Consider the following 22,233-nt stretch of genomic DNA (forward strand, 5'->3'; position numbering starts at 1 on the left):
ATTTCACATTCCAATGTTCCTCACATAGAAGAATATGTTCTATGTATTCATAAATGCATAGTTCTACATATATCTGATGTTATTTTAGTACAATTCATATCTATATTCTACATATATATAGGTATACCTCCCTTTACAGCGCTTCACTTTACAGCGCTTCACTAATACAGCGCTTTGTGGAGCTGAAGTTCAACCTCCAAGGATTTTGAAACAGTGCTGTAAACTTTGTGAGATTGCGAGAAACGTGACTGTCACCATTTTGTTATGCGCAGCTCTGTTTACAGCATTACAGTGCAATCTGTGTCTCAGTGCTATAGTATACTTTAATTTTCACTATTTTACAGGTATAGTTGTTATTGAATACTGTGCTGTGCTAGTGTTAAACTAAACATAGCACTATTGCACTCCTAATATATGTTAGTTCAAACATGTTTTAAGTTTTTAAACACACTGACAACTGAAAAGAAAGCTAAAACCGTCTTTACAGTGGGCCTCTGGTCCCTAACCAGCTGTATGAGTGAGGTATACCTGTATATTTAGATAGATAGATAGATAGATAGATAGGAATATCTCTTTAAAAATACATAAAACATATTCTGCTATGTGAAGAGCATTGAAATGTGAAATATTTACAGTAAATACACAGTACAACAATTTATTAAAGGGACACTGAACCCAATTTTTTTCTTTCCTGATTCAGATAGGGCATGCAATTTAAAGCAACCTTCTAATTTACTCCTATTATCAAATTTTCTTCGTTCTCTTGCTATCTTTATTTGAAAAAGAAGGCATCTAAGCTTTTTTGGGGTTTAGAACTCTGGACAGCCCTTTTTTATTGGTGGATGAATTTATCCACCAATCAGCAAGGACAACCCAGGTTGTTCACCAAAAATGGGCTGGCATCTAAACTTGCATTCTTGCATTTCAAATAATCAGAGAATGAAGAAAATTTGATAATAGGAGTAAATTAGAAAGTTGCTTAAAATGTCATGCTCTATCTGAGTCACGAAAGAAAAAATTTGGGTACAGTGTCCCTTTAAATATGAATATTGCATAAATATGCTTTTTTATGTTTTTATCTACTTAAAGGGACATAATACTCATATGCTAAATCACTTGAAACTGATGCAGTATAACTGTAAAAAGCTGATAGAAAAATATCACCTGAGCATCTCTATGTAAAAAAGGAAGATATTTTACCTCACAATCTCCTCAGCTCAGCAGAGTAAGTTCTGTGTAAAAAATTATACTTAGCTGCTCCCAGCTGCAGGTAAAAAAAAAAAAAAAAAAATAAGAAATGAACAGCAGCCAATCAGCATCAGCAGTGCTGAGGTCATGAACTCTTTTACTGTGATCTCATGAGATTTCACTTAATTCTCATGAGATTTCATAGTAAGCTGAATAGGGAAATAATATGAGAGTGCATGAGGCTCATCCCCTAAGCTGTCCCAGGACAGACACACTAAAATGCTGCTTTGAAATCCTTTACAATGGGATGTGGCTACTGAGGAACTTTTGAGGTAAAATATCTTACTTTTTTACATAGAGATGTTCAGGTGATATTTTCTAGTCAGCTTTTTACAGCTATGCTGCATCACTTTCAACTGTTTAAACATTTGGGTATTATGGCCCTTTAATCTATGTTTTCATTTACTTAATTGCAAAGGGCTCCATGCACTTATATATATGTGTGTCTATGTATACATATGTATTTATGTGTTGATATGGGAATATATGTCTGTAAATACACATATACACATATAAATACATAAATACATAGACATATCCATCTTTAGACATGTATGTACAGTGGGGCAAAAAAGTATTTAGTCAGCCACCAATTGTGCAAATTCTCACACTTAAGAAGATGAGAGAGGCCTGTAATTTTCATCATAGGTATACCTCAACTATGAGAGACAAATGTGGAAACAAATCCAGACAATCACATTGTCTGATTTGGAAAGAATTTATTTGCATATTATGGTGGAAAATAAGTATTTGGTCACCTACAAACAAGCAAGATTTCTGGCTCTCACAGACCTGTATCTTCTTCTTTAAGAGGCTCCTCTGTCCTCCACTCATTACCTGTTTTAATGGCACATGTTTGAACTTGTTATCAGTATAAAATACACCTGTCCACAACCTCAAACAGTCACATTCCAAACTCCACTATGGTGAAGACCAAAGAGCTGTCGAAAGACACCAGAAACAAAATTGTACACCTGCACCAGGCTGGGAAGACTGAATCTGCAATAGGCAAGCAGCTTGGTGTGAAGAAATCAACTGTGGGAGCAATAATTAGAAAATGGAAGACATACAAGACCACTGATAATCTCCCTCGATCTGGGGCTCCACGCAAGATCTCACCCTGTGGGGTCAAAATGATCACAAGAATGGTGAGCAAACATCCCAGAACCACACGGGGGTCCTAGTGAATGATCTGCAGAGAGCTGGGACCAACGTAACAAAGGCTACCATCAGTAACACACTACGCCACCAGGGACTCAGATCATGCAGTGCCAGACGTGCCCCCCTGCTTAAGTCAGTACATGTCCGGGCCCGTCTCAAGTATGCTAGAGAGCATTTGGATGATCCAGAAGTGGATTGGGAGAATGTCATATGTTCAGATGAAACCAAAGTAGAACTGTTTTGTAGAAACACAACTCGATGTGTTTGGAGGAGAGAGAATGCTGAGTTGCAACCAAAGAACACCATACCTACTGTGAAGCATGGGGGTGGCAACATCATGCTTTGGGGCTGTTTCTCTGCAAAGAGAACAGGACGACTGATCCTTGTACATGAAAGAATGAATGGGGCCATGTATAGTGAGATTTTGAGTGCAAACCTCCTTCCATCAGCAAGGGCACTGAAGATGAAACGTGGCTGGGTCTTTCAGTATGACAATGATACCAAACACACCGCCCGGGCAACGAAGGTCCTTGAGTGGCCTAGCCAGTCTCCAGATCTCAACCCCATAGAAAACTTTTGGAGAGAGATGAAAGTCTGTGTTGCCCAGCAACAGCCCCAAAACATCACTGCTCTAGAGGAGATCTGCATGCAGGAATGGGCCAACATACCAGGAACAGTGTTTGACAACCGTGTGAAAACTTACAGAAAACGTTTGACCTCTGTCATTGCCAACAAAGGATATATTACAAAGTATTGAGATGAACTTTTGATATTGACCAAATACTTATTTTCACCATAATATGCAAATAAATTCTTTCCAAATCAGACAATGTGATTGTCTGGATTTGTTTCCACATTTTGTCTCTCATAGTTGAGGTATACCTATGATGAAAATTACAGGCCTCTCTCATCTTCTTAAGTGGGAGAACTTGCACAATTAGTGGCTGACTAAATACTTTTTTGTCCCACTGTATATTTATGTATTTATACGTTTTTTGTGCAATAATTTTTTGGTGTAATTTTTATTAGATGGTATTATTATGAGTTTAAGTTTACTTTGTAATGTATTTTTGATGTGTTTTGTGACACTTTTTATTAGTTAATCACAGCTGTGTGATTGCAGTAATAATTTTAGCGTAATTTGAGATTGTGCCCACGTGATCGCATTTACTTTCAACTCGTAATACCACTATCATTGTTAAGCTTATATTACAAGTCCAAAGTTGTGATCCCTCGTGTGATAGTCTAGCTTCCACTAACATCTGTATGTCGGATAGTTTGCATGATAGACCGCTATGGGGGCATGCTGTAAAATTCATGTTAAATAATGCTTGAGTGCTAAGCAAGTAGAGTGCAAAAAAGAGTTGCAGAGTTCCTCATTTAGTTCTGTGCTATACTTTTTTCAATTAAACCTAAGCATAAAACACTTCACAAATACACAGGCACACACACGCTTATACACTCACACACAAACTTACACACACTCTTTTACACTCACACATAAACATACACACAAACTTACACGCACTCTTTTACACTCACACATAAACATACACACAAACTTACACGCACTCTTTTACACTCACACATAAACATACACACACACTCTTTTACACTCACACATAAACATACACACACACTCTTATACACTCACACATAAACATACACACACACTCTTATACACTCACACATAAACATACACACACACTCTTATACACTCACACATAAACATACACACACACTCTTATACACTCACACATAAACATACACACACACTCTTATACACTCACACATAAACATACACACACACTCTTATACACTCACACATAAACATACACACACACTCTTATACACTCACACATAAACATACACACACACTCTTATACACTCACACATAAACATACACACACATACACTCACACATAAACATACACACACACTCTTATACACTCACACATAAACATACACACACACTCTTATACACTCACACATAAACATACACACACACTCTTATACACTCACACATAAACATACACACACACTCTTATACACTCACACATAAACATACACACACACTCTTATACACTCACACATAAACATACACACACACTCTTATACACTCACACATAAACATACACACACACTCTTATACACTCACACATAAACATACACACACACTCTTATACACTCACACATAAACATACACACACACTCTTATACACTCACACATAAACATACACACACATACACTCACACATAAACATACACACACACTCTTATACACTCACACATAAACATACACACACACTCTTATACACTCACACATAAACATACACACACATACACTCACACATAAACATACACACACACATACACTCACACATAAACATACACACACTCTTATACACTCGCACATAAACATACACACAAACTTACATGCACTCTTTTACACTCACACATAAACATACACACACACTTACACGCACTCTTTTACACTCACACATAAACATACACACACATACACTCACACATAAACATACACACACACTCTTATACACTCACACATAAACATACACACACACTCTTATACACTCACACATAAACATACACACACACTCTTATACACTCACACATAAACATACACACACATACACTCACACATAAACATACACACACACATACACTCACACATAAACATACACACACACTCTTATACACTCACACATAAACATACACACACACTCTTATACACTCACACATAAACATACACACACACTCTTATACACTCACACATAAACATACACACTCACTCTTATACACTCACACATAAACATACACACACACTTTTATACACTCACACATAAACATACACACACACTCTTATACACTCACACATAAACATACACATACACTCACACATAAGCATACACACACACTCTTATACACTCGCACATAAACATACACACACACTCTTATACACTCAAACATAAACATACACACACACTCTTATACACTCACACATAAACATACACACACACTCTTATACACTCACACATAAACATACACACACATACACTCACACATAAACATACACACACACTCTTATACACTCGCACATAAACATACACACACACTCTTATACACTCAAACATAAACATACACACACACTCTTATACACTCACACATAAACATACACACACACTCTAATGCACTCACACATAAACATACACACACACACACTCATACACTCACACATAAACATACACACACACTCTTATACACTCACACATAAACATACACACACACTCTTATACACTCACACATAAACATACACACACATACACTCACACATAAACATACACACACACTCTTATACACTCGCACATAAACATACACACACACTCTTATACACTCAAACATAAACATACACACACACTCTTATACACTCACACATAAACATACACACACACTCTAATGCACTCACACATAAACATACACACACACACACTCATGCACTCACACATAAACATACACACACACTCTTATACACTCACACATAAACATACACTCACACTCTTATACACTCACACATAAACATACACACACACTCTTATGCACTCACACATAAACATACACACACACACTCATACACTCACACATAAACATACACACACACTCTTATACACTAACACATAAACATACACACACACGTATGCACTCACACATAAACATACACACACACGTATGCACTCACACATAAACATACACACACACTCTTATACACTCACACATAAACATACACACACATACACTCACACATAAACATACACACACACTCTTATACACTCGCACATAAACATACACACACACTCTTATACACTCACACATAAACATACACACACATTCACTCACACAAAAACATACTCACACACTCTTATGCACTCACACATAAACATACACACTCACACTCATACACTCACACATAAACATACACACACTCTTATACACTCACACATAAACATACACTCACACTCTTATACACTCACACATAAACATACACACACATTCACTCACACATAAACATTCACACACACTCTTATGCACTCACACATAAACATAAACACACACACTCATACACTCACACATAAACATACACACATACTCTTATACACTCACACATAAACATACACACACACTCTTATACACTCAGACATAAACATACACACTCACTCTTATACACTCACACATAAACATACACACAAACTTACACACACTCTTTTACACTCACACATAAACATACACACACACTCTTATACACTCACACATAAACATACACACACTTTCTTATACACTCACACATACACATACACACAAACTTACACACACACATAAACATGCACACAAACTTACACACTCTTATACACTCACACATAAACATACACACAAACTTACACACACTCTTTTACATTCATACATAAACATACACACACTCACAAAAACTTACACATAAACATACACACACACTCACACACTCTTATACATTCAAACATAAACATACACACACTTTCATACACTCACACATAAACATACACACACTTTCATACACTCACATATAAACATATACACACACTCAAACACACTCATACATAAATTTAACAAACATACATACCCACATACACAAATGTACACATGTATACACATACACACACTTACATACACTCATACATAAACACACTCACATGCACACATATATATGCATACACACACTTACATATACCCATACATAAACATACTCACATCCACACATATATACACATACACACACTTACATACATCCATACATAAACACACTCACATGCACACATATATACACTTACACACATACCTGTACATAAATATACAACATACACACACATATACTCACATACACACTTACATAAATATACAAATTCACACACATACTCGCATACACACAGACATAAATATTCAAGCACACACGCACAAACTCGCATACACACATACAAAAATATACACAACATAAACTAATAAACATATGCACACTGTCACACACACCCATGCATAAACATACAAACATACACACACAATACTTACATACATACATAGACAAACATATACACACACACATAGTCACATACACAAATAAACATACACAACATAAACACATGCACACACATACATAAATATACTCACATGCACACACATATATATATACACAGACACGCACTTACATACACCCATAAATAAACATACTCACAAACCCACATACATAAATATACAAACATACACACATACATAAATATACAATCATACACACATATTTGCATACACACATACCACAACATACACAAATAAATGCATGTACACACATACAAAAACATACACAACATACACAAATAAACGCAGGCACACACACACATACATAAACATACAAACGTACACACACACACACATACTCACGTACACACACATACATAATTATACAAACATACACACATACATACACGTACATAAACATACACAACATACACAAATAAATGCATGTACACACATACAAAAACATACACAACATACACAAATAAACGCAGGCACACACACACATACATAAACATACAAACGTACACACACACACATACTCACGTACACACACATACATAATTATACAAACATACACACATACATACACGTACATAAACATGCATAACATACACAAATAAACGCATGCACACACACATATATAAACATACACAAATACATACGCGCACCCTTGACCCCTTCCTAACCCCCCCTTGTCATGTACCTTATCTCTTTAACCCTTCCACTGAAACCTTTTTACTTTAATAATTTATTTTTACATGATTATTATGTTTTCATTCACCTTCATTCATTTAAATCTATAGCATTTTAGGCCTCTATTTATCAAGGTCTGTCGGGCCAGACCTCGCTGAATACGTCGAGCAATACGCTTGCCGTATTCAGCATTGCACCAGCAGCTCACAAGAGCTGCTGGTGCAACGTCGCCCCCTGCAGACTCGCGGCCAATAGGCCGCCAGCAGGGGGTGTCAATCAACCCGATCGTACTCGATCGGGTTGATTTACAGCGATGTCTGTCCGCCTGCTCAGAGCAGGCGGACAGGTTATGGAGCAGCATTCTTTGTGACCGCTGCTTCATAACTGCTGTTTCTGGCGAGTCTTCAGACTCGCCAGAAACACGGGGCATCTAGCTCCATACGGAGCTTGATAAATATGCCCCTTAATGGATTTTTGAATGCACATTGACACACATTGATACAGAGGGGTAGATATACCAAGAGGGATGCTGCTATCTACCCCCATACTTTCCGGTTACTTAACTCATCCGCCACCTCTGAGGTAGCGGTCAGTAATCAGCCCAATTGGCGGCAAATGTGCAGGGGGCGACATTGCGCAAGCATTTCACTAGAAATGCTTGTGGAATGATAAATTCTGACAGTGTATGCTGTCTGCATTTATCAATGTGCGGCAGACATGATCCGCTACATTGGATCATGTCTGCCCGCACATTGATAAATCTACCCCTTAGTAACAGGATTTTAAAAGCACAATACTATTACCACTTTCACACGTTTCTCAATCCCTCTGGACTTCTCCAACCAGGTAGATTGACAACCCATGCTTGCACGTGCAGGGGGTGACGTTGCACATACACTGAATTGCGCAATGATAAATGCAGGCAGAATATTGATATCTGCTAGCCGCGATGCTGGGTGGATAGGGACTGGGATGTCCGCCCCTCTCTGTTTGTGCCTTTTTTTAATTGAGCCCACAGTTCAACATGCTTTGCTAAAACCTTAAACCTTAACACCTTGTAAAACCTGATCAAGCGTTATTGTTTGCATGAGGCCAAGTGCAAAATAACACCCAGCGTGTTATCAGTTGTGTTTGATTTGTTATCTTGGTCCTAGTTAGCAAGGATCAGTAATGTGTCATTTCTTTACAGTTCATGTGACCAATGATTATGAACAGCACATTGAGGACCTACCTGATGATCCAGTGATATCCATAGCCTTTAGATTTCTACATTTGATAACTGTTAATGTCATTCTACCAGCCGTAGGTAAATAACACAATGAATACATAATCTCTCCAAGGTCTACGCTCTCCTAGGGAAAAAAATAAAATAAAGAGGTGCACATTTACTTTATTTTAGAAAAACTGTAAAAACAATCATACAAAAATATAATACCCACAAGTGTAAAACAAAAACAAAGACAGTTAAATCAGTTAGCAACTCTTGCCAATGGCTTTGTTTATTGTACAACACTTTAAAGATTCTAAAGAATTCTAAAAATTTGAGAAATAGTTGTACATGTCATTTGTGTTGTTTAAATATATCTTTAATCATGGCTGCCTAAAAGCTAGACTCTGTGAGCCACATCTGGCCATAAAAGTTTTTTTTTTGTGTGGCCCACAGCACCTCTGCGAAGAAAACATAAATTCATTATTGAAAAAGAAGTGCCACGCTTCTCCTTAGGCAATTAGTTCATTCTTCCTTGTATGCACTGGGAATGTAATGTCATGACCCATGCTTTACCCCGTATAGGGCTGTGTAGTATGTTGGTGCATTATAAATAGATAATATCAGGAGGTCATTCTTCCATAAATTCATAACATGGAATTTGAAGCAAGATTACTTCCATGATGACTTATAAATACAACAAACTGTGTCAATACAAATTGAGGCTAGTTTCCTTCATGTAATTGGCAAGAGTCCATGAGCTAGTGATGTATGGGATATGCAATCCTACCAGTAGGGGCAAAGTTTCCCAAACCTCAAATGCCTATCAATACACCCCTCACCACACCCACAATTCAGTTTTACAAACTTTGCCTCCTATGGAGGTGGTGAAGTAAGTTTGTGCTTGATTTTCTTCTGTAATATGCGCTTCTCAGCATTTTGAAGCCCGATTCCTCTCAGAGTACAGTGAATGTCAGAGGGATGTGAAGGGAGTATCACCTTTTGAATTCTATGGTTTTCCTTGCTGGAAATCTTTTCATAGGTTCTCTGTTATCAGTCGTAAAGATTCATCTCCTACCTCCCTTTTCAGATCGACAATATACTCTCATATTCCATTACCTCTACTGATAACTGTTTCAGTACTGGTTTGGCTATCTGCTAATATGTGGATGGGTGTCTTTCGGTAAGTATGTTTTCATTACTTAAGACACTCTCAGCTATGGTTGGCACTTTATGCATTAATGTAAAGTTCTAAATATATGTATTGTACTTATATTTTCCATGAGTCAGGTTTATGTATATTTCCTTTTGCAGACTATCAGTTTGAAAATTGGGAAAAACGCATTTAGGAAGTTATTTTTTCTTACCTGGAGTATAGTCCTTTCTTCAAAATTGACTGTTTTCTTAATTTTTTGCGGGCAAAATTAGGCTCGTGAGGCTGCAAAATGCTATTATTTATTGTGTCCTTCTTGGCGCGAGAATTTTTTTGGCACAAAGGTACGTTAGTTGACGCAAGTTTGCTATTTCTGTTGTCTTAGTGGACGCCAGGTACCTTGCACAAGGTTGTGTCTGCTATGACGCGAGTTGCTTCATTTCCGGATGTTGTTAGCGCCCCAAAAAATAATTTTGCATTGCGTGTCATACTTGGCGCCAAATAATTTAATTATTTAAACCCCACTTCCTATATGCCTCTTGCCTTTCTCTATGCTCAGTGGGCTATGCTGTTTGCATTTTTTCCCATTCCTGAAACTGCCATATACGGAAATTGATATTTTTGCTTTATATGTTGTTTTTTCTCTTACATTTGCAAGATGTCTCAATCTGATCCTGTCTCAGAAACCACTGTTGGATTCCTGCTGCCTGATAACAGTTCTACCAAAGATAAGTGTATCTGTTGTAAATTAGTAGAGATCATGGCCCCTAGTTATGAAAGTCTGGCGGACCTGATCCGACATTGTAGATCAGGTCCGCCAGACCTCGCTGAATACGGCAAGCAATACGCTTGCCGTATTCAGCATTGCACCAGCAGCTCACAAGAGCTGCTGGTGCAACGCCGCCCCCTGCTGACTCGTGGCCAATGGTCTGCCAGCAGGGGGGTGTCAATTTTCAGTGATGTCTGTCCACCAGCTCAGAGCAGGCGGACCGGTTATGGAGCAGCGGTCTTTCTGACCGCTGCTTCATAACTGCTGTTTCTGGTGAGCCTGCATCAAGCACCAATCGAAGCTTGATAAATATGCTCCTATATCTCCAGCGGTAGTATGTAACCGTTGTCTTGATAAACTTTTACATGCAGAGAATGTATCCATCAGTACTAGTACAATGCCTGTTGTTCCTTCAACATCTAATGTACATGATATCCCTGTGAATATAAAAGATTTTATTGCTTATGTGATTCAGAAGGCTTTGTCTGCTATTCCGCCTTCTAATAAACTTAAAAGGTCTTTTAAAACTTCTAATAAAATTGATGAAATTTCAAATGACCGACAACATACTGATTTATCCTGTTCTGATGAGGATATATCTGATTTAGAAGATCCTACCTCAGAGATTGACACTGACAAATCTACTTATCTCTTTAAGATGGAGTATATTCGTTCCTTATTAAAAGAGGTGTTGATTACTTTGGATATTGAGGAAACTAGTCCTCTTGATATTAAAACTAGTAAATGTTTAAATTCTGTTTATAAACCTCCTGTGGTTACTCCAGAGGTTTTTCCAGTTCCTGATGCTATTTCTGATATGATTTCAAAGGAATGGAATAGGCCTGGTACTTATTTTATTCCTTTTGCTAGGTTTAAAAAGTTGTATCCCTTGCCAGCAATTAGATTCGAGTTTTGGGGCAAAAAATCCCCAAAGTTGATGGGGCTATCTCTACTCTTGCCAAACGTACTAATATCCCTATGGAAAATAGTACTTCTTTTAAAGACCCTTTAGATAGGAAACTTGAATCTTATCTAAGGAAAGCTTATTTATATTCTGGCTATCTTCTCAGGCCTGCCATTTCTATAGCTGATGTTGCAGCTGCATCAACTTTTTGGTTGGGAAGTTTAGCGCAACAGGAAACAGATTCTGATTTGTCTAGCATTGTTCGCTTGCTTCAACATGCTAATCATTTTATCTGTGATGCTATTTTTGATATCATCAAAATTAATGTTAAATCTATGCCTTTATCTATCTTAGCTAGAAGAGATTTGTTGCTTAAATATTGGAATGCTGACATGGTATCTAAGTCTAGATTACTATCTCCTTCTTTCCAAGGTAACAATTTATTTGGTTCTCAATTGTATTCAATTATTTCAACTGTTACCGGAGGGGGGGGGGGGAGGGAGTTTTTTTACCTCAGGATGAAAGATCTAAGGGTAAATCTAAGGCTTCTAATCGTTTTTGTTCTTTTCGACAGAATAAGGAACAGAAAGCCAACTTATCCCCCCAAAGAATCTGGCTCCAATTGGAAACCCTCTTCAAGTTGGAATAAATCCAAGCCTTTTAAGAAACCAAAGCCAGCCCCCAAGTCTGCATGAAGGTGTGGCCCTCATTCCAGCTCAGCTGGTGGGGGGCAGTTTAAATTTTTCCAAGACATTTGGGCAGATTCTGTCTAAAATCAATGGATTCCGAACATTGTCTCTCAAGGTTAATGAATAGGATTCAGAATAAGACCTCCTGTGTGATTTTTTCTCTCACGCATTCCAGCAAACCCAGTGAAGGCTCAGGAATTTCTGAAGTGTGTTTCATATCTAGAGCTTTCAGGGGTAATTATACCAGTTCCGTTTCAGGAAAAAGGTCTGGGGTTTTATTCAAATCTATTCATTGTCCCAAAGAAAGAAAATTCATTCAGACCAGTTCTGGATCTGAAAATTTTGAACCATTTTGTGAGAGTGCCAACTTTCAAAATGGTGACTATAAGGACTATTCTGCCTTTTTTTCAGCAAGGTCATTATATGTCCATGATAGATTTACAGGATGCATATCTTCATATTCCGATTCATCCAGACCACTATCGGTTTCTGAGATTCTCTTTTCTAGACAAGCATTACTAATTTCTCGTTCTTCCATTTGGCCTAGCAACAGCTCCAAGAATTTTTTCAAAAATTCTCTGTGCCCTACTCTCTGTAATCAGGGTATTGCAGTGTGTCCTTATTTGGACGATATCTTGGTACTAGCTCAGTCTTTATATTCTGTTGAATCTCATACGAATCAACTAGTGTTGTTTCTTTAATTACATGGTTGGAGGATCAATTTACCAAAAAGTTCCTTGATTCCTCAGACAAGGGTCACCTTTTTAGGTTTCCAGATAGATTCAGTGTCCATGACTTTGTCTCTAACAGACAAGAGACAATTAAAATTGTTTTCAGCTTGTCAGAACCTTCAGTCTCAATTGTTCCCGTCAGTGGCTATGTGCATGGAAGTTTTAGGTCTCATGACTGCAGCTTCAGACACGATCCCCTTTGCTCGTTTTCATATGAGACCTCTCCAGCTTTGTATGCTGAAGCAATGGTGCAGGGATTATACAAATATATCACAACTAATATCCTTAAATCCCAATGTTCAACTTTCTCTGACTTGGGGGTTAGACCACCATCGTATAATTCAAGGGGCCTCTTTTGTTCGCCCAACCTGGACTGTAATCACAAAAGATGCAAGTTTTTCAGGTTGGGGATCTGTCTGGGGAACTCTGACAGCACAAGGGGTTTGGAAAGGCGAGGTTTCCAATCAATATTTTGGAACTCAGTGCTATTTTCAGGGCTCTTCACTTTTGGCCTCTGTTGAAGAGAGAACCATTCATATGTTTTCAGACAAACAATGTCACAACTGTGGAATATATCAATCATCAGGGTGGGACTCGCAGTCCCCTAGCTATGAAAGAAGTATCTCGGATACTTGCTTGGGTAGAACTGAGCTCTTGTCTAATTTCTGCGGTGCATATCCCAGGTATAGACAATTGGGAAGCATATTATTTTAGCCGTCAGACTTTACATCCGGGGCAGTGGTCTCTCCATCCAGATGTGTTTTTTCAGATTGTTCAGATTTGGCGTCTTCCAGAAATAGATCTGATGGTTTCTCATCTAAACAAGAAACGTCCCAGGTACCTATCCAGGTCCAGGGATCCTCAGGCAGAGTAGGTGGATGCATTAGCAGTCCCTTGGTTTTACCAACCGGCTTATATCTTTCTGCCTCTAGTTCTTCTTCCAAGACTGATTTCCAAAATAATCATGAAACATTTGTTTGTGTTTCTGGTAGCTCCAGCATGGCCTCACAGGTTATGGTATGCGAGACTTGTCCGGATGTCCAGATGTCAACCTTGGCCTCTTCCTTTAAGACCAGACCTACTTTTCCATCAGGATTTCAAATTGCTAAATTTTTCCATCAGGATTTCAAATTGCTAAATTTGAAGGTATGGAAATTGAATGCTTAGTGCTTAGTCATAGAGTTTTCTCTGACTCAGTGATTGATACTATGTTACATGCTCGTAAATCTGTTTCTAGGAAGATTTATTATCGAGTTTGGAAGACATATTTCATGGTGTTCATTCTCCTGGCATTCTTTTAGAATTCCTAGAATTTTACAGTTTCTTCAGGATGGTTTGGATAAAAGTTTAACTGAAAGTTCCTTGAAAGGACAAATCTCTGCTCTTTCTGTTTTATTTCACAGAAAGATTGCTAAGCTTCCTGATATTCACTGTTTTGTTCAGGCTTTGTTCCGTATCAAGCCTGTCATTAAATCAATCTTTCCTCCTTGGAGTCTTAATTTGGTTTTGAACTACTTTATTGGAAAGTATTGTTTCTTTTGGCTATCTCTTCTGTTAGAATAGTTTCTGAATTATCTGCTCTTTCTTGTGAGTCACCTTTTCTGATTTTCCATCAAGATAAGGCAGTTTTGCAGACTTCATTTAAATTTTTACCTAAAGTTATGAATTCTAACAACATTAATAGGGAAATTGTTGTCCCCTCTTTGTGTCCTAATCCTAAGAAATCTTTGGAAAGATCTTTACATTCTCTGAATGTTGTAAGAGCTTTGAAATATTATGTTGACGCTACTAAAGATTTCAGAGAGACTTCTAGTCTATTTGTTGTCTTTTCTGGTTCTAGGAAAGGTCAGAAAGCTTCTGCCATTTCCTAGGCATCTTAGTTAAAGTTTTTGATTCATCAGGCTTATTTGAAATCGGGTCAGGCCCCGCCTCAGAGAATCACAGCTCATTCTACTAGATCAATCTCCACTTCATGGGCTTTTAAGAATGAAGCTTCAGTTGATCAGATTTGCAAAGCAGCAACTTGGGCTTCTTTGCATATATTTACTAAATTCTACCACTTTGATGTATTCGCTTCTTCGGAAGCAGTTTTTGGTAGAAAAGTTCTTTAGGCAGCTGTTTCAGTTTGATATCTCTGCTTATGTTTTAAGTTTTTTTCTTTCATTTATGAGAAAAACTTATTTTTTTGGTTGTATAGTTAATTTTTTCAGTGGAAAATGGCTGTTTTTATTTTAGCCCTCCCTCTCTAGTGACTCTTGTGTGGAGTTCCACATCTTAGGTATTTCTATCCCATACGTCACTAGCTCATAGACTCTTGCCAATTACATGCAAGAAAACATAATTTATGTAAGAACTTAACTGACAAATTAATTTCTTTCATATTGGCAAGAGTCCATGAGACCCACCCTTTTTATGGTAGTTATGTTTTTTGTATAAAGCACAATTATATTTCCAATTCCTTTTTTGATGCTTTTTACTTTTTACTTTTTTTTTCTATCACCCTACTGCTTGGCTATTCATTAAAACTGAATTGTGGGTGTGGTGAGGGGTGTATTTATAGGCATTTTGAGGTTTGGGAAACTTTGCCCCTCCTGGTAGGAATGTATATCCCATACGTTACTAGCTCATGGACTCTTGCCAATGTGAAAGAAATTAATTTATCAGGTAAATTCTTACATAAATTATGTTTTTACACATATGTTAGGAAAAAGTATGAAAGCTTAAGCTTATATTTGCCTATTTTTTTTTTCAAATGCTTTTAACTGAGTTATTTAAACTGGCATTAAACAGTAAATAAATGCCAGATATAATGATGTATTCAAAGCAAAGATAAGACTGAGAATAATATGTAGGTGTTTTTATTTTAATTATGTTCTTTAACTATTGAAGATTTAAAGTTTAGTTTCTATAAAAAAAAAACTGTTGTTTCTATAAAGTAATGGGCACCATCATATTAGAATCTAGGTTTTCCCCTTATCTGTCACTTCAGCTGAGGACAATTAGAGACAGATATAAATGGCAATAAAAGAGAACGTGCAAACAGGGCTGTGTGTGGAATATTGGATTGTTAAAGGGTCATTAAATACAGTAGAATTACATAATTATATATAAAAAGTGCATAATAAAAATACAATGCAAAAACACTTACTCTGAATTGTATTTTTTCCCCACTTGCTGGCCTCCTGTATCATGTGACAGCCATGAGCCAATCACAGACTAGTATAGGTATACTTTGTGAATATATATATTAGTACATATAATAATAATAATAATAATAATAATAATAAAGATTATTATTAATAATAATAATAATAATAATAATAATAATAAATATTAATAACAATAATAATAATAAAGATTAATAACAATAATAATAATAATAACAATAATAACAATAATAATACATATTAATAACAATAATAATAATAAATATTAATAACAATAATAATAATAACAATAATAATAAATATTAATAACAATAATAATAATAACAATAATAATACATATTAATAAGGCAGTTCCTATGTAATTGGGCTAAAACAAATTCAGTCCTTATGAATAGTTTCCCATGAATGTTACGCTCAGATGTAGTGGGCAGAGATGGAAGTGTGAAAACCACAGACTGAATGACTTGGATACTTTATAGTTTCTCTCCTCCTCATAGTGTGTCATAAAGCCAGAGTCTTGATTCAAGCCAGAAAGTCTGGAGTTAAAAAGTTTGATATAGTTAAATCCCCATGTCCTTCCAGAAAGGGTATTTTTAATGTCTCCCTTTAGGATTTATACTTTTAAATCCTTTACTGACTGTCCAGGTTGTGAGAAGTGTTTTACCCACTGGGGTTCCTGTATCTGGGGGTGTATGCAGTGTCTGTGATGAATCATCCTTTTGTGTAGTGCTTGTTTAGTTTCACCTATATATTTAATATGACGGCACCTCCCACTCTCTTCACAATGACATTTATTTATTTGCAGATATATGATCCTGTAAAGTAACTTATGCTTGGGAATCTGATATGCTTCAGTTCTTTTGCCAAAATGTACCAAGTTGTGAATTAAGGTGATATTAAATAGTTTGTTTTACATCATTTATTTCTTTAGATTTCACATTGTTTCACATTTGCTTTACTTTGCATAATGGCATTTTAAATAAAAAAAATAAAGAATATGTTTTTTACATTTAACACAGACTGAGCCAATCTAGGTCATTTTATGATCTCTGTTACTGTTAACCAGGACTTTTGACTCATAGGGGTTTCCAGTGCGGAAGCTGTGCTGAGCACCTGGACATGAAGCAGTTGGATGAGTGTTGTTGGGAACTAGTATTTGTGCTTCAGTAGAGTTACATTTGAATGATAAGTTTGCCTTAATTTATATACATTATTCTTGCAAGGAAGTCATTTTATTTGATCATAAATGAACAGTAGATAGTAGCTGCTTCTTATACACTTCGTCACCTCTGAGGTGGCAGAGAAAATTGTGCCCGAGCTAGCACATGTGAGATGATCAACAGGCCCTTCTTTCACGCGATTGTTTGAGCATGTAATGACACATACAGGCAGGGAACGAACAGAATGTGCTGCCCGTATGTTGCAAAGGTGAGCGGACCACTAAATACAATAAATGTAATAATTTATACACATTAAAAAGTCAATACAATAGCACCCACTTTAAATTTACAATGAGCAGTAGAATATTTTCAAGCAAATTTTAAAGTTTAATCATTTTTCCTTCCCCCTGTATCATGTGACAGCCCTGAGCCAATCACAAAATGCAAATACGTATATACTGTGCACTTTTGAACATGCTCAGTAAGTAGGAGCTGGAGCCTCAGAAAGTGTGTGAATAAGAAGAATGTGCACGTTTTGATAATGGAAGTTTATTGGAAAGGTTTTTTTTATTATTTGAATCATAAACCTCTAATTTGACTTGCGTGACCTTTAAGGGACCAGGTAACAGTCTGTCACACATTATATTATTCAGCAGGCAGAAAAGACTTTACATTTGTCATTTACACTATTTAATAGAAATCCAGCAATGCCCTTGTTTGTTGATTTCTGTGCCAGCCAATAAGCAGGGGCATAACTGCAGGGGTCTCAGAGGCCTCAGTTACGACTGAGCTTACACCACTAGGGGGCCCATCTCGCTCTACAATCAGTAGTAGCATTCCTGCAGGGGCCTGGTGGGTGTTGTCTGGCCCCTCTGTGTGTCCCTTCTAAAAAAGGGCTCATAGTTAAAGACCGCTGCTCCTAAACTCATACGCCGTCATGTACGATCGGGCTGATTGACACCCCCGGCTAGCGGCCGATTTGCTGCGAATCTGCAGGGGGTGGTATTGCACCAGCAGTTCACAAGAACTGCTGGTGCAACGATAAATGCCGACAGCGTATGCTTTCGGCATTTATCGATGTGCGGCGGACATGGTTCGCTATAGCAGATCGTGTTTGTCCGTACATATAGAAATAGACCCCACCGTATCTTGATCTTGCACCTGCTATGTATTTATTTGTAAATCATTCTAGCATTAAAAGACTTAAATCCAAAGCAGTATATAAAAAGACTGATGCAGCGGACTGAGATTTTGTCAAGTTAATAATCCACCTGTGAGTCTGCTTTACTTGCACAGTGTTCATAGGGAGCATTATTTCAGCCTCTGATTACAGCTGTGAATTGTTTTAGAGTCTAAAACCTGCTGTATTCTGGAGTAGCACATGGATATTTCGTACTACTGTCAGGATATATATATGTTTTAAATATGCAAATAAAACAACTGTCCAAATTAAACTTTCATGGTTTAGATAGGGCATGTAATTTTAAGCAACTGTATAATTTACTTTTATGATCAAATTTGCTTTGTTCTCTTGGTATTCTTAGTTGAAAGCTAAACCTAGATAGGCTCATATGCTAATTTCTAAGCCCTTGATGTCTGCCTCTTATCTAAATGCATTTGACTGTTTTTCAAAGCTAGAGGACGTTATTCATGTGTTTCATATAAATTACATTGTGCTCATGCACGTGGAGTTATTTAAGAGTCAGCACTAATTGCCTGAAATGCAAAGTCTGTCAAAAGATCTGAGATAAGGAGGCTGTTTGCAGAAGCTTAGATACAAGGTAATCATAGAGGTAAAACGTATATTTCTATAAAAGTGTTGGTTATGCAAAACTGGGGAATGGTAATTAAAGAGATTAATTATCTTTTTAAACAATACAATTTTTGGTGTTTACTATCTCTTTAAGAATGTTATTGATTTTAATTGTACAATATATAAATCCAATGAGGCTGAACCAGTTTATTTAAAAGTGTATGTATATATGATTTGCTGAAGACTTGTGGTAACTAAACAATGTATGCTTCAATGTTATGTTGAATTTAACAACACTGTCTAGCGAATAAATAAACATGGTATTAGTTAGATGTATATTGGGTTAATTTAGTTCCTTTCCTCTCTGATGTTAAACAATGGCTGCAGGTGTTTTGTAATCTTGTTTTTATCCAATGAGATGGAAGTTGTTGTTTTCAACGGTAGTTTGTAACCGCATGATTTCACACTAAGACTATGGCACAAAGCCGAAACGCGCCAGTTTGTCGTGTTGACATAAACCACAGTATAATTGAGCAGTGTTTTAATGTTTGAAATTAAATAAAGGCTTTTTTAATTTTAACCTCTGTGATCCATCACTTCTCCATTACTTCATAATAGTATAGGTTATAAAAGATGCAAGTCAATCAAGTTCAGCCTTTCACACAATCACATTTACACTGTTGATCCAAAATAAGGCAAAAAAAAAAAAACCTGTACACATTTCTTACAATTTAACACCCTTTATTATGCTTTGCCAAAAAAAAAATCTACCATGTAAAATCCTTATAATGTAATTTTGTGATTGTTGATACCAGTATATAGATGATGACATGTATGTATTTCATCAAAGTTCAGGAGACATTCTAGCTTTTTTTGTACACTAGGGGCGCGATCCGATATACGGAGTAGTTTTTGGCGCAAGCAAGGGAACCCGCGCCGCCCGTAGTTTCACCTAACACATCAGGGTATTACATATACCCCGCCGGCAGTTGCTAAAGTGCTGTAAGTTGGACAAACTAGCGATGTCCAGAAATGAGCGTAACTACAAATTTCTGGAGTCGCCAGTGACTTACGGCACTTTAGAATCTGCCTGTGCCTAAAAAAACTAACTAAAATATTAAATCTCCCGTAACTGTCTAACACGCCTCCCAAAAATCAGCCGACACATATTCCCCTATATCCACAATCCCCCCCTCTCACTCCTAATAATAAATGTATTAACCCCTAGACCGAGAACCCCCCACAACGCAATAAGCCTAATTATTAACCTCTAAACTGCCATAGCTCACACCGCAATTAATCTATCCTAGCATTAACCCCAAAACTGCTGCTCCCGGAGCCCACTGCCACCTACATTATATGTATTAACCCCTAAACCACCGCTCCCGGAACCCGCCGCACCTAAATAAAGTGTTTAACCCCTAAACCGCTGCTCCCGGACCCCGCCGCCACCTACATTAAATATATTAACCCCTAATCTGACCCCCCTACATCGCCGCCACCTACATTAAATATATTAACCCCTAATCTGACCCCCCTACACTGCCGCCACCTACATTAAATGTATTACCCCTTAAACCTAAGTCTAACTCTAACACCCCCTAACTTAATTATTATTTAAATTAATATAAATAATATTAATATTATTAACTAAATTATTTCTATTTAAAACTAAATACTTAGCTATAAAATAAACCCTAACGGCTAGATTTAGAGTTTTGTCGGTAACGACCCGAAAAGCTAACGCCGGCTTTTTTCTGGCCGCACCATAAAAATAACTCTGGTATTGAGAGTCCACATAAAGGCTGCGTTAGGCTCCAAAAAAGGAGCGTAGAGCATATTTAACGCAGCTTCAACTCTCGATACCAGAGTTGCTTACGCAAGAGGCCGGCCTCAAAAACGTGCTTGTGCACGATTCCCCCATAGAAAACAATGGGGCTGTTTGAGCTGAAAAAAAACCTAACACCTGCAAAAAAGCCGCGTTTAGCTCCTAACGCAGCCCCATTGTTTGCTATGGGGAAACACTTCCTACGTCTGCACCTAACACTCTAACATGTACCCCGAGTCTAAACACCCCTAACCTTACACTTATTAACCCCTAATCTGCCGCCACCGCTATCGCTGACCCCTGCATATTATTATTAACCCCTAATCTGCCGCTCCGTAAACCGCTACTTACATTATCCCTATGTACCCCTAATCTGCTGCCCCTAACACCGCCGACCCCTATATTATATTTATTAACCCCTAATCTGCCCCCACAACGTCGCCTCCACCTGCCTACACTTATTAACCCCTAATCTGCCGAGCGGACCTGAGCGCTACTATAATAAAGTTATTAACCCCTAATCCGCCTCACTAACCCTATAATAAATAGTATTAACCCCTAATCTGCCCTCCCTAACATCGCCGACACCTAACTTCAATTATTAACCCCTAATCTGCCGACTGGAGCTCACCGCTATTCTAATAAATGTATTAAC

At 37.4% G+C, this 22,233-nt stretch overlaps 1 protein-coding gene across 1 annotated transcript in view; it reads right to left on the minus strand.

Moving 5' to 3' along the window:
• The window catches only part of SYT10 (synaptotagmin 10), a 226,505-nt gene that overhangs the window by 18,872 nt on the left and 185,400 nt on the right, over positions 1-22,233 (minus strand). Inside the window, exon 4 of the mRNA XM_053719063.1 lies at positions 9,449-9,569. Coding sequence (XP_053575038.1) covers positions 9,449-9,569 — 121 coding nt within the window. The remainder of the gene's footprint in view (positions 1-9,448; positions 9,570-22,233) is intronic.

This window comes from Bombina bombina, chromosome 6 (assembly GCF_027579735.1).
Source record: "Bombina bombina isolate aBomBom1 chromosome 6, aBomBom1.pri, whole genome shotgun sequence".
Taxonomy (NCBI): Eukaryota; Metazoa; Chordata; class Amphibia; order Anura; family Bombinatoridae; genus Bombina; species Bombina bombina.